The sequence below is a fragment of the Acartia tonsa genome, chromosome 9 (genome assembly GCF_053477335.1).
Source record: "Acartia tonsa isolate MP-2025a chromosome 9, ASM5347733v1, whole genome shotgun sequence".
In the NCBI taxonomy this organism is placed as follows: domain Eukaryota; kingdom Metazoa; phylum Arthropoda; class Copepoda; order Calanoida; family Acartiidae; genus Acartia; species Acartia tonsa.
The window spans coordinates 12,125,421-12,149,443 of NC_137268.1; the positions used below are offsets into that span (position 1 = coordinate 12,125,421).

At 32.7% G+C, this 24,023-nt stretch overlaps 2 protein-coding genes across 2 annotated transcripts; both read right to left on the reverse strand.

Annotated features, from left to right (window-relative positions):
* Positions 1-226: 226 nt before the first annotated feature.
* LOC145328229 (uncharacterized) lies at positions 227-7,958 on the reverse strand. Its single transcript, XM_080171837.1, has 9 exons — positions 7,840-7,958; positions 2,620-2,649; positions 2,259-2,359; positions 2,005-2,134; positions 1,610-1,718; positions 1,452-1,494; positions 1,276-1,371; positions 881-962; positions 227-553 (listed from the first exon to the last, which is right to left on the reverse strand). The coding sequence occupies exons 1-9, from the start codon at positions 7,907-7,909 to the stop codon at positions 372-374; spliced, it is 843 nt and encodes a 280-aa protein (XP_080027963.1). The 5' UTR covers positions 7,910-7,958; the 3' UTR covers positions 227-371.
* Positions 7,959-15,076: 7,118 nt separating this feature from the next.
* Positions 15,077-21,030, reverse strand: LOC145328230 (uncharacterized). Its single transcript, XM_080171838.1, has 11 exons — positions 20,934-21,030; positions 20,064-20,204; positions 19,921-19,965; positions 19,148-19,764; positions 18,817-18,920; positions 18,091-18,220; positions 17,625-17,733; positions 17,466-17,508; positions 17,035-17,127; positions 16,200-16,281; positions 15,077-15,343 (listed from the first exon to the last, which is right to left on the reverse strand). The coding sequence occupies exons 1-11, from the start codon at positions 20,948-20,950 to the stop codon at positions 15,171-15,173; spliced, it is 1,554 nt and encodes a 517-aa protein (XP_080027964.1). The 5' UTR covers positions 20,951-21,030; the 3' UTR covers positions 15,077-15,170.
* Between the last annotated feature and the right edge of the window lie 2,993 nt (positions 21,031-24,023).

Genomic DNA, 24,023 nt, shown 5'->3' on the forward strand with positions numbered 1-24,023 from the left:
AAGTAATTACAAGGTTTATCATTATTTCTTGTTGCTAAAGGGGTAGTTGCACGAAATACATTTAAACTTAATTTTAAATATTTTTTCCTATTCAATAGTTTAAACCACATTTATAGGGCATATATATGAAAGAATATCAATTTTCTACCATGTAGTTAAAAAAATATCAAGACTTGAAAATCGTTTTCTTGTGATATAAGCAATTCCCAAAAATTCATTACGACTTATTTAATGTGTTCAATTGTTTGTTATTTGTTGTAATACAAGTTTGATGGTATATTTGTAACTTATTCTTGAAATCATTTTTATGAACTGCACTTCATGCTACTATCCCTTTAAAACGTTGTGGAGAACAATATAGAAATGTCAGTCTACCAAACATATCCAATATCATAAAGAGAAGGCAGGTACCACCAACCCTTCATATGAAAGAAAGATTTATGCTGATTGTAATTATAGCTTTGTCTGCTTCTTGTTGATGGTTTCTTGCACAGCTCACATTCACCCTTGGGAAAGTCATTTACTCCCTCAATCAGGAATGGAACAGAGACACCTATATACAAATAACAAGTTTGATTACATAAATTGTAAAAGGATATAAAGATAGCTGTAATATCATTTAAAGAAAGGCAAATTGATTTAGCTCTTCTTTTTATTTTCAAAAAAATGGGTTTTTAGAAGTATTTTATAAGAAATATTTCTATGATTGACACTTTATTAACTCTATAAGATAAGATATGTGTTTTGGGGGAAGGGGTGAAGAAGGGCGCCCACCTTTCTGGATTTAGACATTTCCCTATATAGAAGCTGGGTTGAGATAGTAGGGGTAGGTCCAATCTTTAAGGTTTACATAATTAAAATTCATAAAACTTAAGCTCACCAGCTCCAGTGGATCCATGGCACAGCCAGAACTCAGACCATCCAGGTTCATAGGTTACTGTATACACAAATCCAGCCACCAGCTATAAAGAAGATCATTATTACAATTACAATGTTTCATTGTTTATTTTATAAACTAAGTTGCATGGAACTTCCATATATGGTCCAAATTAAGTTAGGATTGCACTTTTGATTTAAGCCCAATTTACAAAAAAATGTTAGGGATCAATCTATTTTCTCCAGAGGTCAATCTAATAAGGTACAATCAACAAATACCTTTATAAAATCAGTTGACCTAAAACTTCTAAAGGTCAACCTAAAATTTCCAGAGGTCGACCTTTGTCTTTTGTTAACTAGGTATATCATTATTAATAAATTGTTTACTGTTTAACTTACCTCAAGATCATACTTTTCTTGAACAGCTTTGTGGGGAAAGTTGAATCTGTTGGTAAGAGTCTCATTGCAATTGATATGTCCCTTAGTCAAAGCATCCTAAATTAAAATAAGGTACTGCAATTATTTTTAATATAATTAATAATTGCTTTAAATCTTGAAAGTAGAATAATTCTTACAATTTCAATTATCTCCTTCTGTTTGTAAACAAGAACCAAATGTCTAAAATAAAACTATTTACATATATGAAATATATTTAATTATATTCAAGTAAAAACAAATATTAAATTATATAATAACAACTAATAATATTCAGATTTCTTCAATAAAAACTTACGGTTTCTTAGTGAGAGTCTCAACATCAAGTTTATCCCTTGCCTTATTGAGTTCAAAAGAAAAGCTAGGAACATAACTAAGGACATCATCTCCAGACTTTACATCAGTACCTGAACAAACAAATTCATTAGAATTATTACATCACCAGAATTTACAATGTGTTAGTTTTATCCTGTACCTAAATGACTGCTGTAACCTATCCTTGGCCCTTTTATAAAAAAAAAACTATCTATGATATTTTAAAAATAACATTATGATTTCTTACACAATAGCAGTAAGGGGTAAAACTAAGACATTGAGTATACATACAGTAACATTATCTTATTGATAACCATCAAAACTCAACAAAGATTATAAATACAGATGATACATGGTAATAAGGCAAGATTTGTTCACCTGGAATGTTTACAGTAAACAGGTCTCCAAATTGAGATCCTGGACAACAGCCAGGGTTATTGTCCTCAATTAACATTGTGTACAGTGCTCCAGGTTCTGTCTCCCAGTAGAAATCTGGCATGGTGTCCAACTAAAGATTAGAAATATTCAAAAGCTACATTACTGGATATCAAAAAGGCCCAACCAAATTTATTGTGGAGGGGGGAGGGATAATCATCCCTTCCTCGGTCAGAATATACAATAAATCAACTTACTGCTGAAGTGTATGTTTGTTCTCCAGGTTGAAGAGTCTTCCCTTCAACGGTGACAGTAACTGGAGCTTTAGGAACCTCATCCAAAATGTCAGGTACAACTCCTTAAATTATTAAAGAAAAACATATTTTTAATTCATAAAATTATAAAATTTGTCTTAATGTCTGCTTGGCTTTCATGAGAGAGTTTTCATTTCTTTCTGGGCAGGTTTCCATATATTTTTAAGGTGGAAAATTTATAGAAAATTTGCTTGTGGAAGTATTCTAATTCTTAAAAGTAAACTAATATCTCATCCCACTCATTAAAAAAAGACTTTAGTTATTGGTTTGAGAACAAAGATACAATATGAATCTAAATGTTTACCTAATGATTTGAAAGCTTCTGTTAGTCTACCTAAACAGATAAAATAAATGTAAAATAAATGAAATAAAATCTTGCATAGATAAATTTCCAAAGAAGGTGTATTAACTTTTTTGCTTTTTATTTAAGATAGCTAGCCGGTGCTTTTAGTAAGTAGTAGATGTAAAATTTTTCATAGAATTCAGATATGCAATCGTTTTTTTTTTGTAGACCTCTTATTTTTAAAGTAATTTAAGTTTTTTTAAAAATAAATAAGTCGGTTTTAAAGTACTAAAACACAACAAAATAAAAGAAGAAAATGGCCAGTATGAACAAAAATAGTAAGATCTTTAATTTGACACCTTACTTTTAAAATTCTGTTGAGTAATTATTGAAAAAATCTATTTTTTTAACCTCGGTTTAATAAAAACTTTAAACCTTAATATTTTCTCAAACAGACATAAAAACATGGGTTCATATATACCTTTAGAATCAGAAAAATATTACGAATCCATTCTAAGCAAAATTGAAAAAAAGTAAAAACTTAAAAAATTAAAAATGGCCTAAAATATTATATTTTTACAGGCAACACTTAATTATAACTATTAAACTAGCCAATCAAAAATCTCTAAAATTGACGAATCAAGAAGCTTCACCTCAAAACTTAACCAATAGAATTGACAAAAAAAAAGGATAATGTTCAAACAATAGATACTACAATAAAAATAGTGATACATACATAAAATGTAAAGAATGAAAAATTATGAACAAGTATGCTTCAGTCTGTTAATAAACTTCAAAACAATGCAGTTAAAAATGCATTATTGTTTCTTGTGTTAAAAAAATATCTGTTACAGTGTATGTACATTTGTTTAGGTTTTGTTCAGGTTTTGTTCAAGTCAACCCTTTAAAGCCGAAAATTATGATTCTTAAAATGAACTTATTTTTTTTATTATAGTTTTATAAAAAATTTTCAATTTTGCTTAGAATAGATTTGTAATATTTTTCTGATTCTAAAGGTATATATGAACCCATATTTTTTATGTCTGTTTGAGAAAATATTTAGGTTTAAAGTTTTTATTAAACCGAGGTTAAAAAAATAGATTTTTTCAATAATTACTCAACAGAATTTTAAAAGTAAGGTGTCAAATTAAAGATCTTACTATTTTTGTTCATACTGGCCATTTTCTTCTTTTATTTTGTTGCGTTTTAGTACCTTAAAACCGACTTAATTATTTTTTTTTAAAAACTTAAATTACTTTAAAAAAATAATGGGCAGGAGGTACTTCTTGAAGTACTGGGGGATATTGACGTCCCTCCCCTTACCAGTCACCCTTCCTTCCAGGGATATGAAAGGTTTGCGTAGGACTAACTATCCTACCTGTAAAAATCTCCACAGTTACAGAAACCACCCACAAAACCTCAAACACTTATGGCTTTAACACAGCCAGAGGTGTGCATGAAACAAGAACTGTTGGAACTGATGCTCAGTTTACTGAGAATATGAAAGATGATGGTGAAATCCGAAAGGAAGCTATCAACTTGATGACAGGACCAATAAGTTCTAAGCAAAGCTGTAAGATAGGAACCTGGAATGTTAGAACAATGTATGAGTCAACTAAAACAGCCCAAGTAGTTAAAGAAATGACAAGTTACAATATCGGAATACTTGGAATTGCAGAATGTAGATGGACAGGACAAGGACAAACCACAACCAAAGATGGCCACCTAATACTTTATTCTGGTCATGAAAGTCAACATATGTATGGGGTTGCTATAATTATTCAAAAACGACATGTCAATTCACTAATAGACTGGAAACCTATATCAGACAGAATAATTAAGGCTAGATTCCAATCAAGGCACTGCAAGTTGACCCTTATCCAATGCTATGCCCCAACAAATGACAAAAGTGAAGAAGTAAAACAAGAGTTTTATGATCAACTGCAATCAATCAGAAACTCAGTACCCAAACATGACATGTGTCTAGTTCTTGGAGATATGAATGCTAAAGTAGGAACTGACAGGACTGGAGTGGAAAATGCAATGGGACACTTTGGCATAGGTACAAGAAATGAAAATGGAGAACTTTTACTTGATTTCTGTTTAAATAATGATATGGTCGTAGGAGGTACATTATTCCAACACAAAAACATTCACAAATATACCTGGACAACACCTGATGGACAAACAAGAAACATGATTGACCATATTATGATCAATAGAAAATGGGTCAAGTCAATGCAAGACTGTAGGAGCTATAGAGGAGCCGACATATTCAGTGACCATGAACTAGTTGTCAGTAAGATTAAATTAAAGCTGAAGCGTACTGGCCATGATAAAAAGAGTGAGATTGGTAGACAATATGATTCTTCAAGATTAAAGGACCCAGTGATAAAGAATGAATTTGTCTTAAAACTCAGAAATAGATTTCAAGTCTTAGAGGACCTAAATGACGAGACTGAGATCACATGGACTTCAATTAAAGAAAACTTTCAATCTACTGCTAAGGAAATCCTAGGACACAAGAAACCAGAGAAAAAGGACTGGATCTCTGAAGAAACATGGAACAAAATAGAAGAGAGAAAGAAGCTTAAAAACAAAATTCATAATGCTCAACATTTGGCTGACATGGGCAATTTAAGAGCTGAATATACTGCTAAAGACAAAGAAGTCAAAAAGTGCACAAGTAAAGACAAGAGAGATTACATTGACAATCTGGCTGAAAAGGCCCAGAGAGCAGCTGACTTCGGTAACATGAAAACAGTATACAACATAACCAAGCAATTAAGTGGCAAATATAACAACAAGAGTGGTGAAACTATCAAGGCTAAAGATGGTAAATTACTCACTACAGAAAAAGAAGTTGCTAAAAGGTGGAAATCGCATTTTGAAGAAGTGTTGAACAGACCTGAACCTGAAATTACTGCTGAACCAGAATCAGGACATGAATTAGACATAGACACACGACCACCAACTATTCAAGAAGTTAAAGCTGCTATACATAGTCTAAAGAATGACAAAGCACCTGGACCTGACTTGATAACTGCCGAAATGCTTAAGGCAGACATAGATCTTTCTGCTAGGACTCTGACTGATCTCTTTGATAAAATTTGGAGACAAGAAAAGATACCAACTGACTGGTCTAAAGGTATAATCATAAAACTACCTAAGAAGGGAGATTTGAATAATTGTGATAATTGGAGAGGAATTATGCTGCTTTCTATCCCAAGCAAGGTCCTATGTAAAGTTATTTTAAACAGAATTGATGAGAAAATTGACAATAAACTAAGAGAAGAACAAGCTGGATTCCGGGCTGGAAGAGGCTGTGTTGACCAAATTTTCACCCTTAGGACAGTTATTGAACAATGTGTTGAATTTAACAAGCCACTCCATGTAAATTTTGTTGATTTCTCTAAGGCCTTTGACTCCATACACAGACAAACACTCTGGAAAATACTAAGAAGTTATGGTATACCTGAAAAGATGATAATTATGATAACTAAATTTTATGACAACTTCCAAGCCTGTGTTTCAGTTGGAAACAATAAGACATCTGATTTCTTTAAAATAAGCACTGGAGTTAGACAGGGATGCATTTTATCACCTATTCTATTTATATTGGTCATTGACTGGGTGATGAAGAAAACCACAGAGGACAAAAAACGTGGTCTCCAGCTGGGCATACTAGGACACCTAGAAGATCTGGACTTTGCTGATGACCTGGCACTGATTTCAGAAACAATTAAACATCTACAAGCTAAGACAGATAGACTAGTCAAATACGCAGGACAAGTTGGGCTCTTTGTTAATGTCAAGAAGACTGAAATTATGAATATACCTACAAACCCTGATCAAACTATAACAATAAATGGTGAACAATTGAAACAAAGCAACAAATTCACCTATTTGGGGAGTGTTATCAGCAGTGAAAATGGCTCAAAAGCTGATATTAAAACCAGGATTGATAAGGCTAGGGTTGCTTTCAGCAGTCTACACAACGTTTGGAATTCAAAGAAACTTGCTCTGAAAACAAAAATAAGACTTTACAACAGCAATGTGAAATCAGTTCTTCTTTATGGAGCTGAATGCTGGAGAACTGTGAAAACTGAAACAAATCAACTTAATGCATTTCACAATAGCTGCCTAAGAAGAATTTGCAAAATATTCTGGCCAAACAAAATATCAAACATTGAGCTGTGTGCTAAGACCAAGTGCAATAGTATTGAAGCAGAAGTGCAATTTAAAAGACTAAGGTGGCTAGGACATGTGCTTAGAATGGAACAAAATAGGTTTCCAAAAAAGTGCTTAAAATGGAACCCCACCACTGGTAAACGTAAACGGGGACAACCAAAAAAGACCTGGAGGCGGAGCACTGAAAAGGACCTCTTTAATTTGGAATTAACATGGGGAGAAGCTGAAGCACTTGCCAAAAAAAGGAATTCATGGAGGAGCAGGGTGGCCGTATTCTCTGGACTCCACAGTCCAAAAGAGAGACGCGCCTGAACTGAACTGAACTTAAAAAATAAGAGGTCTACAAAAAAAAATGATTACATATCTGAATTCTATGAAAAATTTTACATCTCCTACTTACTAAAAGCACCGGCTAGCTATCTATAATACAAAGTAGAACGATGTCTGTCCGTCTGTCCGTCTGTCCGTCTGACCGTCTGTCCGTCTGTCTGTCCGTCCGTCCCTTAAGATCTCGGTAACCACTGAACCGATCGGATTCTACTCTTGAGGGTATATACCTATTGGTCCTGTGGTGGTTTTAAGCTATTTTCTTGGGGGGTGGGACACCCCCAACCCCCCCAAAAACAAAAAATCCCCCCCATTTTTTTTTTTTTTTTTTTTTTTTTTTTTTTTTTTTTGTAGAAGAATTCTTTTGTAGAAATATTCTTTTGTAGAAGAATTCTTTTGTAGAAGATTTCTTTTGTAGAAAATTTCTTTTGTAGAAGATTTCTTTAGTTCTTCTTATTTTTTTTTTGAATTTTTTTTGTTGTCATCTCTTGGGGCAAAGCCCCTGGAGGCTAGGGGCGAAGCCGCTAGTCTTAAATAAAAAGCAAAACAGTTAATACACCTTCTTTTAATAAATAAAAAAATAGAAATAAATACAATATTAAGAACGAAACTACATTATCAAAAATCTGTATAGGCATAAAATTTTTTTTAAAAAAGGAGTGCTAGCGTTTTGAAAAGGGGTAGGGGGGACAAAATGGATAGAATAAAAAATATAATTAAAACCTTTCTCTAGGGCAGCCTTTTCCAATGTAGGAACGTCACTAAAAGATCTGGCATTGGCAGGATCTGGCATAACTCCCCATTTTCGGGGGTTTCCATAGATACCAGAACTTACTACTAGCAATCCTAGTCAGTGGTTACAATAATGATTTTTAAAAGCGAAGCTTTTCTATAATTATTTTTATAACTTTTCTGCTAAAAAATATAAACCTTATAAAAAATATTACAAATAGGGCAAATTTATACTCTGTATGCGTTTTCTGTCCTAGAAACTAACTAATAATGAGATTTCCTTCGCTGATGTCTGAATCACTCAACCAAAGGGTTTGTTGATAATAAAATAGCTTAAAACCGATTTAGATATAAAGCGAGCTTTCCTATATTATTGTACAAGTGTCTATACTATTAGAGGCCTCTAGGGGCACTTGAGAGAATGAAGAATTTTTCTTGAGATGTTGAAGGTAGCTTCCTTCAAAATAGTTTTAACCTATCTTGACCTTAATTATCATTCACAATGATAAAAATCTTATTGTAAATTCCTGCAATTATTGAGTTCATGGTTCTAAAGTTTACCAAACTAAACTAAAAATTTCCAACCGCTTGTCTTTATATAGAAATTATGTCTATGAATAAGTGACAGTCATGCCATAATTTATACGATGCACTTTTGGAAGAAAGCAAGAAATTATTGAGACTTATTAGAAAACATTTGAATACACCAAAACTATTGAATTTTTATATCTATAATACAAAGTAGCTGTATGTCTGTCTGTCCGTCCGTCCGTCCGTCTTAAGATCTCGGATTCTACTCTTCAGGGAATATACCTACTGGTCCTGTGGTGGTTTTAGGCTATTTTCTTGGGGGGTGGGACACCCACAACCCCCTTAAAATACAGTCATGCCGTCCGTCCGTCCCTCTGAAGCTTAAGATCTCGGTAACCACTAAACCGATTGGATTCTACACTTCAAAGAATATACTATTGGTCCTGTTGTGGTTTTAAGCTTTTTTCTTAAGGGGGGGGGGGGGGAAGGAACCTCCTATATGTTAATTTTTAAACTTTTTAAATTAAAAAAAAAATGTATCTAGAGACTAGGAGCGAAGCCACTAGTTTAATGAAAAATTAACTTCTTCGTGGGCCGAAATTCAATCAGATTATTTTATTATTATTTCAATATTTGATATTTATATATAAGATATACTAAATATAATCTTCTATTTTAAAATTATTTTAGATAATTGTTTTCAGCCTATGTTTGTTTCTTATCGACATTTTACTATTTAGCCCCTTTTAATAACATGTTTCATATTTATTTTTTAACCCTAGTTTTAAAACTATGTTTTCTAAAATTCAATATTACCTTATCAACCCTTCTCCTCCTTTTTTTTATCTATAATATCTTTTATAGGGGGCTATTCCTATAGGGTTATCTAGGGTAATATCTCTACTATCCCTAAAACAAGCATAATTTTTTTTCAATATCAAAACAATATGAGGGAACACAATAACACAAAAATTAAAGTATATGAAAAATCCATAATCATTAAGACATGTGTATCCTATGAAGTAGAAAATTAGTTTTGTCTGAAGCTTATGACTCGAAAAAGGTTATAATAGTTATTTCTCGTATCGTATTATAAACGGCTCTCCGCGGATATAGAATGTACAATTATAAGATTAAAACTAGTTTTTTTAGCCTCGTGGTGCCGAAGGCACCGCCTAAAAAAACTAGTTTTAATCTTATGATTGTACATTTCTATATTAAAACTGGATATAATACGATGCTAGACATAGTTTTTTCGTATTCATGAGAACCGGTTCCTATCCACCGGATTCAAATGAATACGAGAAAATGTTTTAGGTTGGTTTCTTACTATGCCCGATCCTAGAGGCTAGGATCAAAAATACTATATAGTTTAAACCCCTTTCTATTGAATGGAGTTTTTTTATCGTTTAAACAGTCCCCAAAGCCAGGGGTTCATTTAAAATTTCAGTAGAATTGTCTCCTGGATTGGTTACACATAAAAAATACTTCACACTTTTCATATTAATTGACAAATTCGCGGCAATATTATGTTGTAATTTCCATTACCACTATTTTGAACCAACGTATATGGCCGTTTTTTGAAAAAAAATCTTTAAAGATTTGACAATATATCTAACAATATAAATATATAACCCAGACAACTGCTTGGATCCACAGGACCTTTTTCGTCCGCTAGCAATTGCTTTCTGCTCTCTTGTAGCGGCTTGGATGTGTTAATATTTCAGATGCTATTGGCTGATATTCAAAGACTCAATTGAAAGTTGGCACAGGATCCACGGGGTGGAGACACACAGTTTTTTTAACCCCTTCCCCCTTTATTGTTTTAATTTAATGATTTGACAATGACTATCTCGAGTCAATTATGATTCTAGGGTTGACTATAATTTGATCATAACAAAAGAAAAGGATACTGTCATAGTTACTTTATTTAGAAGGGTTAAAGTGAACGTACAGTATAACCATCTTTTATTTGGGAAATAGATGTAGAATATACGTGGATATTATGACAAGGGAAAAATTTTCGTCAATTTAGGATGCTAACATTGAACTATATTAGTAGTCAGTACGTTCATCCAGTAGAAGAAGAGGGGATGGGGTAAAGGGAGTGGTTGAAGGGTATCGTTATCTTGGCCCGCTGCAAGTTTAAGTTAGAGAACATGAAAATCTGGTGTAAGATCCAAGCAATATACATCGATTATTTTGGAGTAGTATAGTTTAAATTTGGTAGATTTTATTACATTCAAGGGAGTTAATAATAACATTTGCCTGTTTATTACACTAGTTTTCAAAGTTTTATAATACCGTTATCTTAGTTGTTGGCTTTATAACCTTAGGGAAATTTAATAAATTTTGATTGGTTGGTTCATCAAGTTGTTTTTGCAAACGTTTCAGCTAATGGTTTTAATCTACAGACGGGGTAGTTTTGTCTTTCATAATTGGGGTCGTTCATCAATAAACCGTTCATTGTCTTATCTCTTAAGATTAACAATATCAAGAAGTCATATCCTCGAGAGGGAAACATGGAAAAATATCAAAAATAACTTAGCTTGAATTTTAATTCAAATCAACTTATGGAAAAACATAAGTTTTTTGACCACCTGTTTCTTTAAATGCAAAAATAATCTATTATCCACATGTCTCTTAAAGACAGAGCCTTAATAAATGTACCTTAAAAACTTTTATTTATGGATTTTTTCTATATTACAAACTATTAAATCCGTGTGCTTTTTTGACCATGCTTCAATGAGCAGTAAAGCAGAAAAGGAATTGATATTCTAACTAAAATACTAAAGATTATTTGTCAAAACAAAATACGCCATTTTAGTCCATAACTAAAGAATTACAACAAGGATGACAAACTCTATAAAAACGAAGCTCTGAATCAGTGGGACAAACGAATATAAATACTAGTAAATAGTCGGAACTGATTGTTGCAAAACTGCTTACATACAGGATACAGTTACAGGACATACTTACATTTTAGGAATTGATTTCAGAGATGCTTCTCTCATAATATTGTTCTGATTGTTTTCCAAAGATTCATTTAATTAAAATGTTAGATATCTAGATTAGATTCAAATGGCACAATATTTGCATTTGAAATTATATTAAAAATATTTAAACTGGAATATGTTGTAAGAATTGATAAAACTTAATTTTTTATAATACTTGTCGTCATTGTTTGATACTGAGCGGTTCAACGTTTGTATACTTTGAACTCTCTAATGCGCGTGGATGTTCTACGTAATAACAGTCGATATATTATTACCTGGATGTTGATCCAGATTTTCAAGCACTCTGATAAAGTAATACTCGCAGGTGGCTAAATTAAAGAAACCCCCAACCCTTAACCTCTTACTTGATGAAAGAATGAACTAATCCATATCAGCAAGCTAATTTGACAACAAATTTTTCCTTGTCAATATATCCACGTATATCCTATATCCATTTAATAAAGCATTTCTAGAAAGCATCAAGAGACAGAGATATAGCAACTGCAAAAAAATTGACCCCCTACAATTAATGATTTTGATTTTTCATCTTGCTCTAAAGTATCGAAAGGAAAATTCTAACTATACCTAAATTAACGAAAAAGGCTAACTGTTACGGACGTGCTGACAGAACAGCCCTAATTATAGAAGAGCTTCGCTTAAAAAAAAACTAGTCTATGACTTCCTTGCTGGAGTAAGAATGTTTTTTTCTCAATAATAAGTATTCATGTAAATGAAATCTTGAAATTGCAAGTTTTAAAATAATTAGCATTGTCATTAAGATGTTTTTTATGTAATTGACAGTATCATATTATAACATATAACAGTATAACATATTAGCAACCTAAATTTATGACAAATTTCCCCTTTTATAAAAGAAAGATGAAATCATAGAGTAGCTTCGCTACTAAAAATAATCTATAACACAAAGTAGAATGATGTCTGTCCGTCTGTCTGTCCCCCAAGATCTCGGTAACCACTGAACTGATCGAATTCTAATCTTCAGGGAATATAACTACTAGCCCTGTGGTGATTTTAAGCTATTTTCTAGGGGGTGGGGCACCCCCAACCATCAAAAAACAAAAAAATACCCCTCATTTAAAAAAAAATAATTTGAAATTAGTGGTTGCAGCACCAGATGTACTTAATTTTTTTTAATTACCTCTTTGGGCAAAGCCCCCTTAGGCTTGGAGCGAAGCCGCTAGTATGTTTAAAAAGCATGACAACATCCATAAATAAATCTAAAATCAGAAGGAAGGCCAAAAGAACAATAACTCTTGTGTTAGAATTTAATAAGCAGAACATTTATTTGTTAGTCTAAACTTGTAATTCATACGTTGCAAACTTGCGTATTTGAACCCTCTCTATTATAACTGAAAAGCAAAGTTGCCCTGAAGTAAAAAAGAGGAATATTGAGATTAATTTTACTGCAACATTATTTACCATTAATGACAGAGTTAAAAAAATAAAATAAAAATTCAAGAAATAAAACGTTCCATAATTTGATAGTGCTTAATTCGTCAATTTTTTTTTATTAATCAACTTTACAGTAATTTTTGTACACTTTTTAACTTTTTAATTGAGGAAAAAAAAACATTTTTTCTTAGCAATACATAACATTTCTCATGGAACAAGCAAGTCATTGAGGTTCTAATTTGAAATGACAATAATGTTTTGTAATTTATTTGTCATTTCACATAGTTTTTATCTATATTACAGGGCTTGGAAGCTGTACCTTCATCTGTGCGGCTTCTAATGAAGTGGTTGAGGCTTATTGTAATGTAGGCACCTGATGATGTTGGCTGCAGCTGGGGGTTACTTTGGCTGTCAGCTGGGGGTCACTTTGGCTGGCAGCTGGGGGTCACTTTGGCTGGCAGCTGGAGTCACTTTGGCTGGCAGCTGAGGGTGACTTTGGCTGGCAGCTGAGGCTAAAAGTGTCTAAGGGTGACTGAAATAAAGTGTTGCTGAAGGTGGCTGCAGCCGAGGTGGCTGATTCTACCTCAAAGCTGCCAAGCTTTCAACTTTGCAGTGAATTGCTGTTGCTACTAAAAGCTGCTTTGTCAGGCGGCTGTGGATTAGGGCTACTGAATACTAAATTGAGCTTAATGAGGCTTTTGGTGGCTGAGGAGACTTCGAACGGGTGAGCCTTCGTGTGGCTTAAAATTTCTTTCAGCTGCGATGTTGTGACTGAGACTTTAGGGTAGCTGAACAAGCCGTGCAGTGGTTTTTAGACTTCTACATGCTGCGCGGCTGATATGGCTGCCGATCCCTGCTATAATGCCTATTAAGGATAGTAAAATGATTCATATAGGAAATCAATTAAAAAAATACTGTTACTTGACTATCAAAAACTTTTTATTTATACTGTATCATACTAGATAAATTAAAATTTGTAGATATTAAAACATCAGTATAATGGTCAATAAACAAGCGAATAATTTTAATCCGAGGCGTGCAGAAGGGTCAACCCCCTTTTACCCCTTCACAACTCCCTTGATAAGGAGCTACACATCCCTCAGACACTCTCCTAATGTAGCCAAAGGGGGGTGTCAGGGTAGAAAAGTCACAAACCCATTAAACTTAAGAAGGGTGGCTTTGTGATTTTAGTGTCAAAATTTTCAGGGGGGTGCGCGAACTCTAAAACCAAAATTCAAAATATAGACAAATATTATTTTAATTTACTGCTATAATCCTGTGATGCTGCGCCACTAGTATCTAAGGGCTCTGTTTTAAAAGGTTTAGGAAGGATAAATCACAAGACCTATAACCATCCCGGGACCTATGTGAAGCTTTGCTGAAATGTAGAGCACAATCAGTTCAGTAGTTCATTGAAATATTAAGCTATAGACAAAAACCCTTTCTAATCTATATCACAGGATATAAACGTAATATATCTGTACGTACCATAAGATCTCAATAAACGCAAGCTTTATATAAGTTAGGGAAGGTCCATAACTGTTTTGGGGAGGTTACCTCACTGTCTCTGGAGAAATCGCCCACTTAATTGTTTTATTATTTTTTTAAAAACTAGAGCGTATGGTCGACTTATACCCTTACCCCCCCCCCCCAAAAAAAAAAAAAACTACCTCATTTCCTGGACACCATGGAAACTGTCCCAATTTTGTATAACTTTTGCGGAACATGTTCCAGTTACGTCATATTTTTCTTTCCCGAAAAAGGGAAGTGGGGAAGAAAATCTCTTCAAAAGAGATGGGGAAAACCCCCTTTTCTCCCATCTCTTTTTTCTTCCCCCCTTCCCTTTTTTTTCTTTCCCCCTTCTCTTTTTCGGGAAAGAAAAATATGACGTAACTGGAACATGTTCCGCAAAAGTTATACAAAATTGGGACAGTTTCCATGGTGTCCATTTCCTGGATAACCCAACAGGGTTAGAACACTGCAGATATAGACCCCGTAGGAGTGTAGCAAATGAAAAAATTAATAGACTTTATTTTTAATCTATTAAAATAAAAGGGGTGGGTTTCAGGGCTTGATGGGCACTTTGAGGCGTGAAGAACCAAAAACTATTTCGACTGTGTCATAGTCGAAAAATTCCCATACAAAGAAAAGTCGATAGGCGGAGGGTGCATTTTTACCCCCAATCTCCTGCCTTCTAAACTATGTAGGTCCATTTTTTATGGGAAAGTTTGTTCAAATATTTTCAACAATAACCAATAAAATTAACAAACAAATCAAAAACACTAACATATAATCTTTCCTTTATTTCAAATTTGATTGGTAAAACATTATATAACAACAAATCATTTCAATTTGCAAATATGTTAGATAAAATTACACTAATTAACCTCTATAATTATTATTATTACTTCTTGAACTGGAGACTGGAATGTATGGAATCTTTCTATGGAAATATCTGCCCTTGTATTTTCTAGGTTTAACTTCACTCTCACAGAGGTCGCAGCGGCCCTTGCCCTTGTCATTAAATCCTTCAATTGTGAAAGGGATAGGGGCACCTAAAGTATAAACAAGGATGACAACGTCTATACGCAGTAAAGCACAAAAACAGACAAAGTAAGTTATGGAGAAACAGAGGGAATGTGCGATTTATTATATAAAATCACTAAAAGTTTTGGAAGCATTTCCGACAGACAGACAGATGGAACAAGAAAATTATGTACAGAGCTGGATCTTTAAATGTGTAGCCGTTGGCGTGGCTGTAGCCGTGGCCGTAGTCATGACTGTGGCTTTAGCCATGCTTTAGCCACACTAACGGACTGTGGTCACTTTTAGCGTGGTTAACCACGCTACGACTACGACCACGCGTTGCCAATATGATTTAAAGATCGCATTTTTTTTTGTGGCCACGGCAACGCGTGGTTAATATGATTTAAAGATCGCTTTTAGGTTGGTGGCTGTAACTCTGACCACGACTACGGCAACGGCTACGCTTTTAAAGATCCAGCTCTGGATTCTTATTAGTACAAGAAATCATCACCTAAATTTTTTTGTCGTCCTATTTACATAGCTGCTCTCAAAACCCCTTTTTCCGTGTAGTGCTTCAGAAGGAAGGACTGACAGATGGACTGACAGAGGGACTGACGGATACAATTATAGAGTGGCTTTAAAAAGTTTAAAACAGAAAAAAAATGTTTGAGAGAGTAAATATATAGATGATAATATTTTTTAAGTAAGAAGTTTGTCTCATATAACAGCCAAATAAATCAAATACATTTCTAACTCCTTGTCATCGAGAATTGTCAAGGACAGATTGCATAGTTTAGAAAATATGCATAAGCTTATATTTTTGTCTGTTTAAAATAACTACAGAGTAAAATAAAATTATTAATACATTAAAATAAAAATGCATACCAATATAAGCAGCCACATTACAGAGCCAGTATTCAGACCACCCAGCTTCATAGGTAATTGTATAAAAAGTTCCAGCTACCAACTAAAAAAACACAATATTATGAGATTTTCTTTAGTTTTATTTTAGATTCCAAACTTATTCCCAATTACATAAAACTAAATTCTTTCCTACCTATTAATCAAATAGTTAAATTTTCTAATAAGATATTAATACCCAATTTTAAGGTGAGGTCGGGAATTATATTGTCAGAATGAACATATCATTACTTGGATCTTAAACTAAATTTTCATGTTCTAATAAGGTGAAACTTGCAGTGAGCTAAAATAATAATTCCCCATTTTTCACCACCTTTACATTATCCCTTCTCCTACTACTGAATAAACGAACTGACCAATAATGAGTTCCTTGTCAGCAAGCTAAATTGACAACAATTTTTCCATTGTCATAATAACAACGTAAATTTTACATCCATTATTGTCAGCCGTTATTATATTTCAGGAATTTTTAAATATCTATTTCAAGTTTCAGAAAGAAGAAAATGTTTGTCTTATATTTCTTAGACTACCTTAAACTTTAAAGAAAGAATGATTATTTATCACATTGTAGTATAAACAGCTTTCCGTAGATATTGAAATGAAAAATTATTTAAAGATTTAAACCAGTTTTGTTGGAAATTAGTCTGTAATACAATTCTATACATTTTTTTCCAGTATGGCTAAGAACTGCTTTCAATCCAGCAGATATTCATCAGTTTCAAAGCTATACTGAAAAAAAAAACATTTTCATATTTATAAGAATATATTATTTATTAATGTAACTAGATACAAACTTTACCTCCATGTTATATTTCTCCTTGATATCATCATGAAAATAAATGAATCTGTTGGAAAATGTTTCTTTACAACCACTATGTCTTTCTGATTCAGGCTAAATAGAAAAGAAAAAAATTAAAACATTTTCCTTGAGATATATGATATAGAAAATTCAAAATTCTAATCCAACACAAAAGAAAAAAGGTTTTATGTAAAAGGTTTGTATATATGTCTGTCTTAATCACTGCATATTTATTAAGAATACAGTCCCAAAAAAGTCTACTGTACAGTCTCTAAGCTACACCCACAATTAGAACAAAAACATTTTTAGCATATTCAAACATATTCAGAATATTCTTTTCAATAATAAATATAATGAATATGAAAAATGGATTTTCTACATTATTATACGTTGCCCTACAGCACAGAAAATCAAATATTTGTTATACTTACAATTTCAATTCTACTGCTCTGTTTGTAGACCAGCACTAAATGCCTAAAAATTAATAATTTGATTTTCTTAGGCTTTTCAAACAAAAAAATCAATTAAGAAAAACTGTCAAAAATAACAAGATAAAATGAAAGCACAAAAGAACTAAAACTATCACTTACGGCTTGGGATTCTGATTAGTAGGATCCAGAGCTGTCTTTGCTTCATTCTGTTCAAATGTAAAGCTAGGAATATTTTCAAGAATAGCATCTCCAGCTTGTACATTGGTTCCTGAAATTTATCAATTGAATTGTTATCTGGAATATTGTTTTAAGGATGAACCAAAGGTATATACATAATTTGTTATAGCTCTAAGACAAACATTCAACTTACTTTAATACGTCTTTAAATTACTAGTAATGTTTTGCTTCTGAACAAACACCTGAATATTAACAACCAACCCTTTGATTGCACAAACATTGTAATGAGGTGCATTGTTTATGGGCCTATGTTTGCATTCTTAAATTGATGTCAAGTGTCTAACATAGCAGCAGTAAGTAGCATTTTTAAAATCAATAGTATGACACAGTGTGGACCAGATTTGCACAAATACATTTTACCAATCATGCTAATACTGCAATATTTTACCTGGAATATTAACAACCAAGAGATGTCCAAATTGTGAGTCAGGTCTGGTTGAGAGTCTGTTGTCCTCTATTAGGATTGTGTACAATGCTCCAGTCTCTGTAGCCCAAGTAAATGTAGGCATGGTGTCCAACTTTAATGTATAATTAATTTCCGAATATTGTCTTTATTTATTTAAACTATCAATGAGAAGAATGAAAAGTTTCTTAATTTAGATAAACTAAAGTGACTGCCAGTAAAAATTGCTTTGTATTTTTTGATATACTTTAATCATTAGATTAGTGATTGGACAATCATATAAAGGGTGTTAAAAAAACCAATCGCTTCACTTTTTTCAATATAAACCCTACAGTTTTGGCCAAAAACTAACAAAAAATGACCCAATTCATGTCCAAGCAATAACAATGAGAAAACAATATTGAATTTTAAATCTACTCACCTCTCCAGGGTACTACAACTTGAGACCTAGCCCTTGTGTTTTCTCATTGTCATTGCTTGGACATGATTTGGGTCATTTTTTGTTAGTCTTTGACAAAAACTGTAGGGTTTATATTGAAAAAAGTAAAGCAATTTTTTTTTTTAACACCCTTTATATTAAATGAAAATTTTAACTTTTCAAAGAGAATTAAAATATATTGTGATTGACTATGAGTCATTTAATGCTAGACTGAGTAGATAAATCTATATGAATCTTTAAAGATCTTAAAAACAAAATCGAAATATACTTACAGCTGAAGTCTGTGTAGCTTCTCCAGGTGCAAGAGTTTTACCAGAGGCAAGTGTAACTGTTACAGGTGATGGAGGAACAACAGATATGTCATTAGGCACAACTCCTATAATATTTAAAATTAATAATCATGATAATCAATAGTTCATTCATTAAAGAAATAAACATGGAAATACAATTTAATGAAATATTTGATAAGGATGGTAAGACAGATTGAGAAATAACATATTAACAGGTATTATATGGGATAATTGAATAAATATGGAAAGGTATTGCTGATTAAGTGTCTTTAAAAAAAATAAAAAGTTATAATTATAGTGAATGAAATCTTACCATTAGACCTAAAAGCTTGTTCTAAAGACTGGCTACCCAAATTGTTAGATCTTGTGTCACCACCAAATCCTCCACTTGAATAACTCGAACTTGCTCCCCCAGAAAAAGATCCTGAGCTGGAAACTCCACTTGTCCCCAATGCTGCATCTTCTAGAGTAGGGACCCTTCTATTAGATCCTCCATGTGAGAATCCTCCACTTGATCCACCACTTGAATAACTTGAACTAGCTCCCCCAGATAAAGATCCTGAGCTGGAAGCTCCATTTGTCCCCAATGCTGCATCTTCTAGAGTAGGGACCCTTCCATTAGATCCTCCATGTGAGAAGCCACCACTTGATCCACCAATTGAATAACTTGAACTAGCTCCCCCTGATGAAAACCCAGAGCTGGAAGCTCCATTTGTCCCCAATGCTGCGGCTTCTAGAGTAGGAACCCTTCCATTGGATCCTCCATGTGAGAAGCCACCACTTGATCCACCAATTGAATAACTTGAACTAGCTCCCCCTGATGAAAACCCAGAGCTGGAAGCTCCATTTGTCCCCAATGCTGCGGCTTCTAGAGTAGGAACCCTTCCATTGGATCCCCCATGTGAGAAGCCACCACTTGAAAAGCCTCCACTTAACAAATATTGACTTTAATTTTATTATTAGTTTTAAAGCTTTATAAGGTACATGAGACATTTGTCCACGAATAGGAAAATAATAAAATCCTGTAAAGTAACTCAGGAGGGTCTGAAAGCAAAGCAATAATAATAATATTAAAAATATAACTACCTTGGTGATCCCAAGGCAGCATTTTCAAGAGATGGTACACTTCCACTAAATCAAAATGTGATCTTTAGATAAACATCACCTGTTATAAGAGATAACTCTAAGTTTTTAAATGAATAGGATGATTTACAACTTTACAACATTACCTGGAAAGAGTGAATATGTTAGGCTGGCTGAATCCACCATTTCTACCTCCAAACATTGGGGAAGGTTTGAAAGAATTACTTCCAGATCCTCTGAAGTCAGCATATATATGGCTAGTGTGAAACAGTAGGGTGCAGAATAAGCCTTTTGATTGGAAATGATTGTATTTTAAAATCAAAATAACATTTTATCATAACATTAAGATATTTTGTTTTACCAAACCCTTAACTAAACTGAAACCTCTAAGAAAAAAAATTTTATTTAAGATTTCTCACCCTATGTCAGTCCATCACATTTCAAACAGTTTTAAGGACTTTCTATAAAAAAATAGTATAATATAATTGCTTGCCATAATTGTTAATAAAATAAATATCCTTAAATTGTTGTTTTCTGTTCAGAAAATGACATAACAAACAATAAGAAACAATGTTGAAACAAAATATATATTTTTTGCACATTATTCATTATTTAGAAGACTTTCAAATCAACTGCCAGGAACCAGCGAATGGCAGAATATGTTTGTAAACTTTGAGCTTCAGTACAATATACATACTGCCTAATACCCCAAAACTCCCACAGCAAATTAAGAGAATGTTTTGAGTCAGGGATCTAAAGGGATATGACAATGAACAATAATTTGATGTACATCCCCGATGATGATACACAAAATTACCCATTCTGTAGATTACAATTAGTGGTTAAATCTTTTTGACACTCAACCTAATGATACAACCAATCAAAATTCAATAAAATGAATGCGAATGTTCACTCCCTCCCTGGTGTTAAGTACTATTTTAACACATGTAAAATAAAATTATAGAGTAGCTTCACGAATAAAAACATGTTATCTCAAAAATTTGAAATCATTTGTTCCTGTAAAGAGCTTCATATTGCACGTGATGTGTGAAGTGAGCTTTTGTGAGCTCTGGTGAGTGTGGCAATCAGACCAAAACTAAAACTATATTTCACTTGACAACTTCTTTTTAAACTAAATAGTTTTGTTGTGGTTGGGTATGACACAACAAAATTATTAAAAATTACATAATGTTCTTAATCTTTATAGCTAGTCATCCTTTCATCTTACACTATATTTTTTTGAATTTGCTAAAATGTAATGAAACAAGGATGAGAATATCAATAAGTAGGGAAGTAGGAAGAACAGTTAAGAATATGTAAGGAAAAAGTTTTTATGAAAGACAGACAGATTGACATAACTAGTTGTAGAATAGCTGATTATGCCGTTCCTTAGAACTAGCCTACTGTAATATATACTAGGCCATGTAAAAAATCTTTTCTGGTGCTATAAAGGAAATACTCTTTTTGTGAAAATTCCCCCAGTTAATGAACATTTTCTACGTTATCTAATTTTGACTTTTTTCTTGGAGGAAAAAGAATTTTCATGAAGCTTCCTTTAGATCCACTATCTACAATTTTTTTTATCCTTGATATTATCTATCTATCTAATAAAATAACTTATTGTCATTGGGTAATTAGTAACAGGATAAATTTTAATTGATTTCTCAATACTCTTTGCTAATTTTATATATTGTTCAGTTCCTCGGTATTTTCAAAAGATAACCATACAAGGTTGTTAGTTCTCATAAAGTGTTCAAAATTAAACTGTCTCAGTAAAAGCCTTTCGTTTATGGACATATTTTTAAGAATTTTATTATAAAGGTGTATTGCATATAATATTGTACCTTGTTAACCTAGGAATCATTATTCCAAAAATCATTGGAATAGGATGATTATATCATACAAAAAGTTGCTATAAAAAATGATCCAAAAGTTTTTACGTACATACTTTCTTGTAACAAACAAAGAGTTGCTACGCTTACTAAATCTTAAATAACTGTTACCGCCCCTCATTATAGACAATTTCGTTTTTAGAAATAAATTTTATAATATTTTTTAATTAATCTTCGAAGTAAGGACACATCTAAATGTGAAAAGCTTTGCTTGTTCAACGCATTTATAAATTTTATGCTTTTAGATTATCAAATTTATTATCTAAAAGATATTTAATCTTAACATGTAATGATTATTATATTAAAGTAACAGTCTGTCTGTTTTTCTGTCTTTACCGCTAACTCGCTAACCGCTGAATCTTTTGGGTTCTCATTTACAATATAGCTTTTCTTGCTCTTTTTCTCTTTCAAGGAAGGGTTTCCCTCTCTTTCCCCCCTCCACAAATTTAGTACTTCTGGAGGCTTAGCCGTTGTATGTAATAAATTATCAATTCCTTTTTTTGTTCCAAACTATGACGTTTTTTAACGGGACTAAGTATGAACTAAATCATTTTTGTTGCGTAATTTTTTTTTAATATTAAAGCGGAACTTTTCCCTAATTAGGTTAGGTCTGTATGTTCATAACGGGTGGCACTTATTGTGAATTTGTTCTATCGTTTTAAAACATTTTGATTCAATTACTTAAGGAAAGCCTGGCAGCCAATTTGCAGCTCATTTAACAAGTGTCCGCCGCTCCACAGCTCTATGTAAAGATAACTGGTTTTAATCTTATATTTTGTATTTTAACAATCGTGGAAAGATGTCTATAATACGATCCTAAAAACCTATTCTTGCCTCTATTTTTCTACTTTTCGTTAAACTCTCCTGAAATCGTTAAAATGTATCTAACTATCTCACTTTACTTTTTTGGAAAGCAAAGATTTTCTACAAGTTTGTAAGTCCATAAGTAATGTCTAATATAGTGAAGAAATATGTTTCAATACAAATAAAGTTCATATACAAAAAGGTCAAACCAAAGTTTATTTGTTAATTTAGTCATTTCTTCGGCAATTGTACAAGTCTTTTTAACTTCTCTACACTTCTTCTAATTGTATTTCCACAATTAAAAGTACTTAGCGTACATTTGTCCTTATTTATCATATTTTATTTATTACGCTTCACTTTCGTGGTTGTTGTAATTCCTGTTGATGTTGTTTGTTGCACACTTTTTATGAAATGTACACTTTACCCGCGCGGCAAATCTCAGTTTTTCCTAAATTTTTTTTGCAACACAAAATAATGCTTGTATTTTTTTATACGTATCTGTAAAAAATTAAAAGTGAAGCAGATACAAACAATGTACTAAATAGGTCTACTTTTCTACAAGGTAGGCTATCCTGTCTTTACAAATAGGCATACCTAAATAAAATGATTTTCCAGGGATAATAATGGACACGACCATGGGCATTAAATTAATACATATCCCAAATAAGGAGAACTAATATAACCCTTTTTTAGAATTAAATTATTGGTGTAAATGTTTGGACACTATTAGCTAGTTTGTAACCAACCAAGTAAAATTTAATGAAATTCTCAAGCAAACAAAGAAGATAATGTGGTTATAACGTTGTCTAGGACGTTCAAGTTTTTTTCTGATGTGGTTAAAGTAAGGGGTTTTAAAAAGGTATTCTTTTAATTTTAGGGGGATAAAATTAGGGGTTTCAACGTTTTATGGATGTAAACACCCCATTACCCCCTTTCCCATCCCTTCACCTAGGACATTTACCTGTGTGATTTTAGTCATATGTCCCGTCTCTCAATGAATGTTTTCCTATATTTTTTCAACCGTAGCTTTTAAGCATATCGCAGTTTTAGAGTTTATAAAGTGGACATTATTGGTGGTCGTCACAACACAATGATTTAGCTTTATGCCTTTTCAAAGTATTTCATTCAAAAGTTTAAGAAAAAAAGTATCTTGAAAGCAATTTTCTTTAATTATCATTGATTTTTATGATCTTATAAGATCTTGAATAAGACCCCGCAGGTTTAGGCATTGAAGTTATAGACATAGGGGAATAATAACCTCCCCTTTTTTTCGATGGGGCGTGGGTTTATCCGTGCTTAATCGGACATTATCATTATAAGAATTTTCAAATCGGACTACAATTCCCGAGATCTTTAGCTTCAGACAAAAATAATTTTACTATAGGAAATAAACATATATATATTTTCATT

What these genes read in the sequence shown, in the direction of transcription:
- LOC145328229 (XM_080171837.1), bottom strand. Translation starts at nt 7,909, where the DNA reads ATGCCAGATCCTGCCAATGCCAGATCTTTTAGTGACGTTCCTACATTG. An exon ending in AGAAGCTTTCAAATCATTAG is followed by an intron (nt 2,360 to 2,619) that starts GTAAACATTTAG and finishes TAATAATTTAAG; the next exon opens with GAGTTGTACCTGACATTTTG. An exon ending in AACAAACATACACTTCAGCA is followed by an intron (nt 2,135 to 2,258) that starts GTAAGTTGATTT and finishes TCTAATCTTTAG; the next exon opens with TTGGACACCATGCCAGATTT.
- LOC145328230 (XM_080171838.1), bottom strand. An exon ending in ACAAGCTTTTAGGTCTAATG is followed by an intron (nt 18,921 to 19,147) that starts GTAAGATTTCAT and finishes TAAATATTATAG; the next exon opens with GAGTTGTGCCTAATGACATA. An exon ending in CTTGGTTGTTAATATTCCAG is followed by an intron (nt 17,734 to 18,090) that starts GTAAAATATTGC and finishes GATAAATTTCAG; the next exon opens with GAACCAATGTACAAGCTGGA.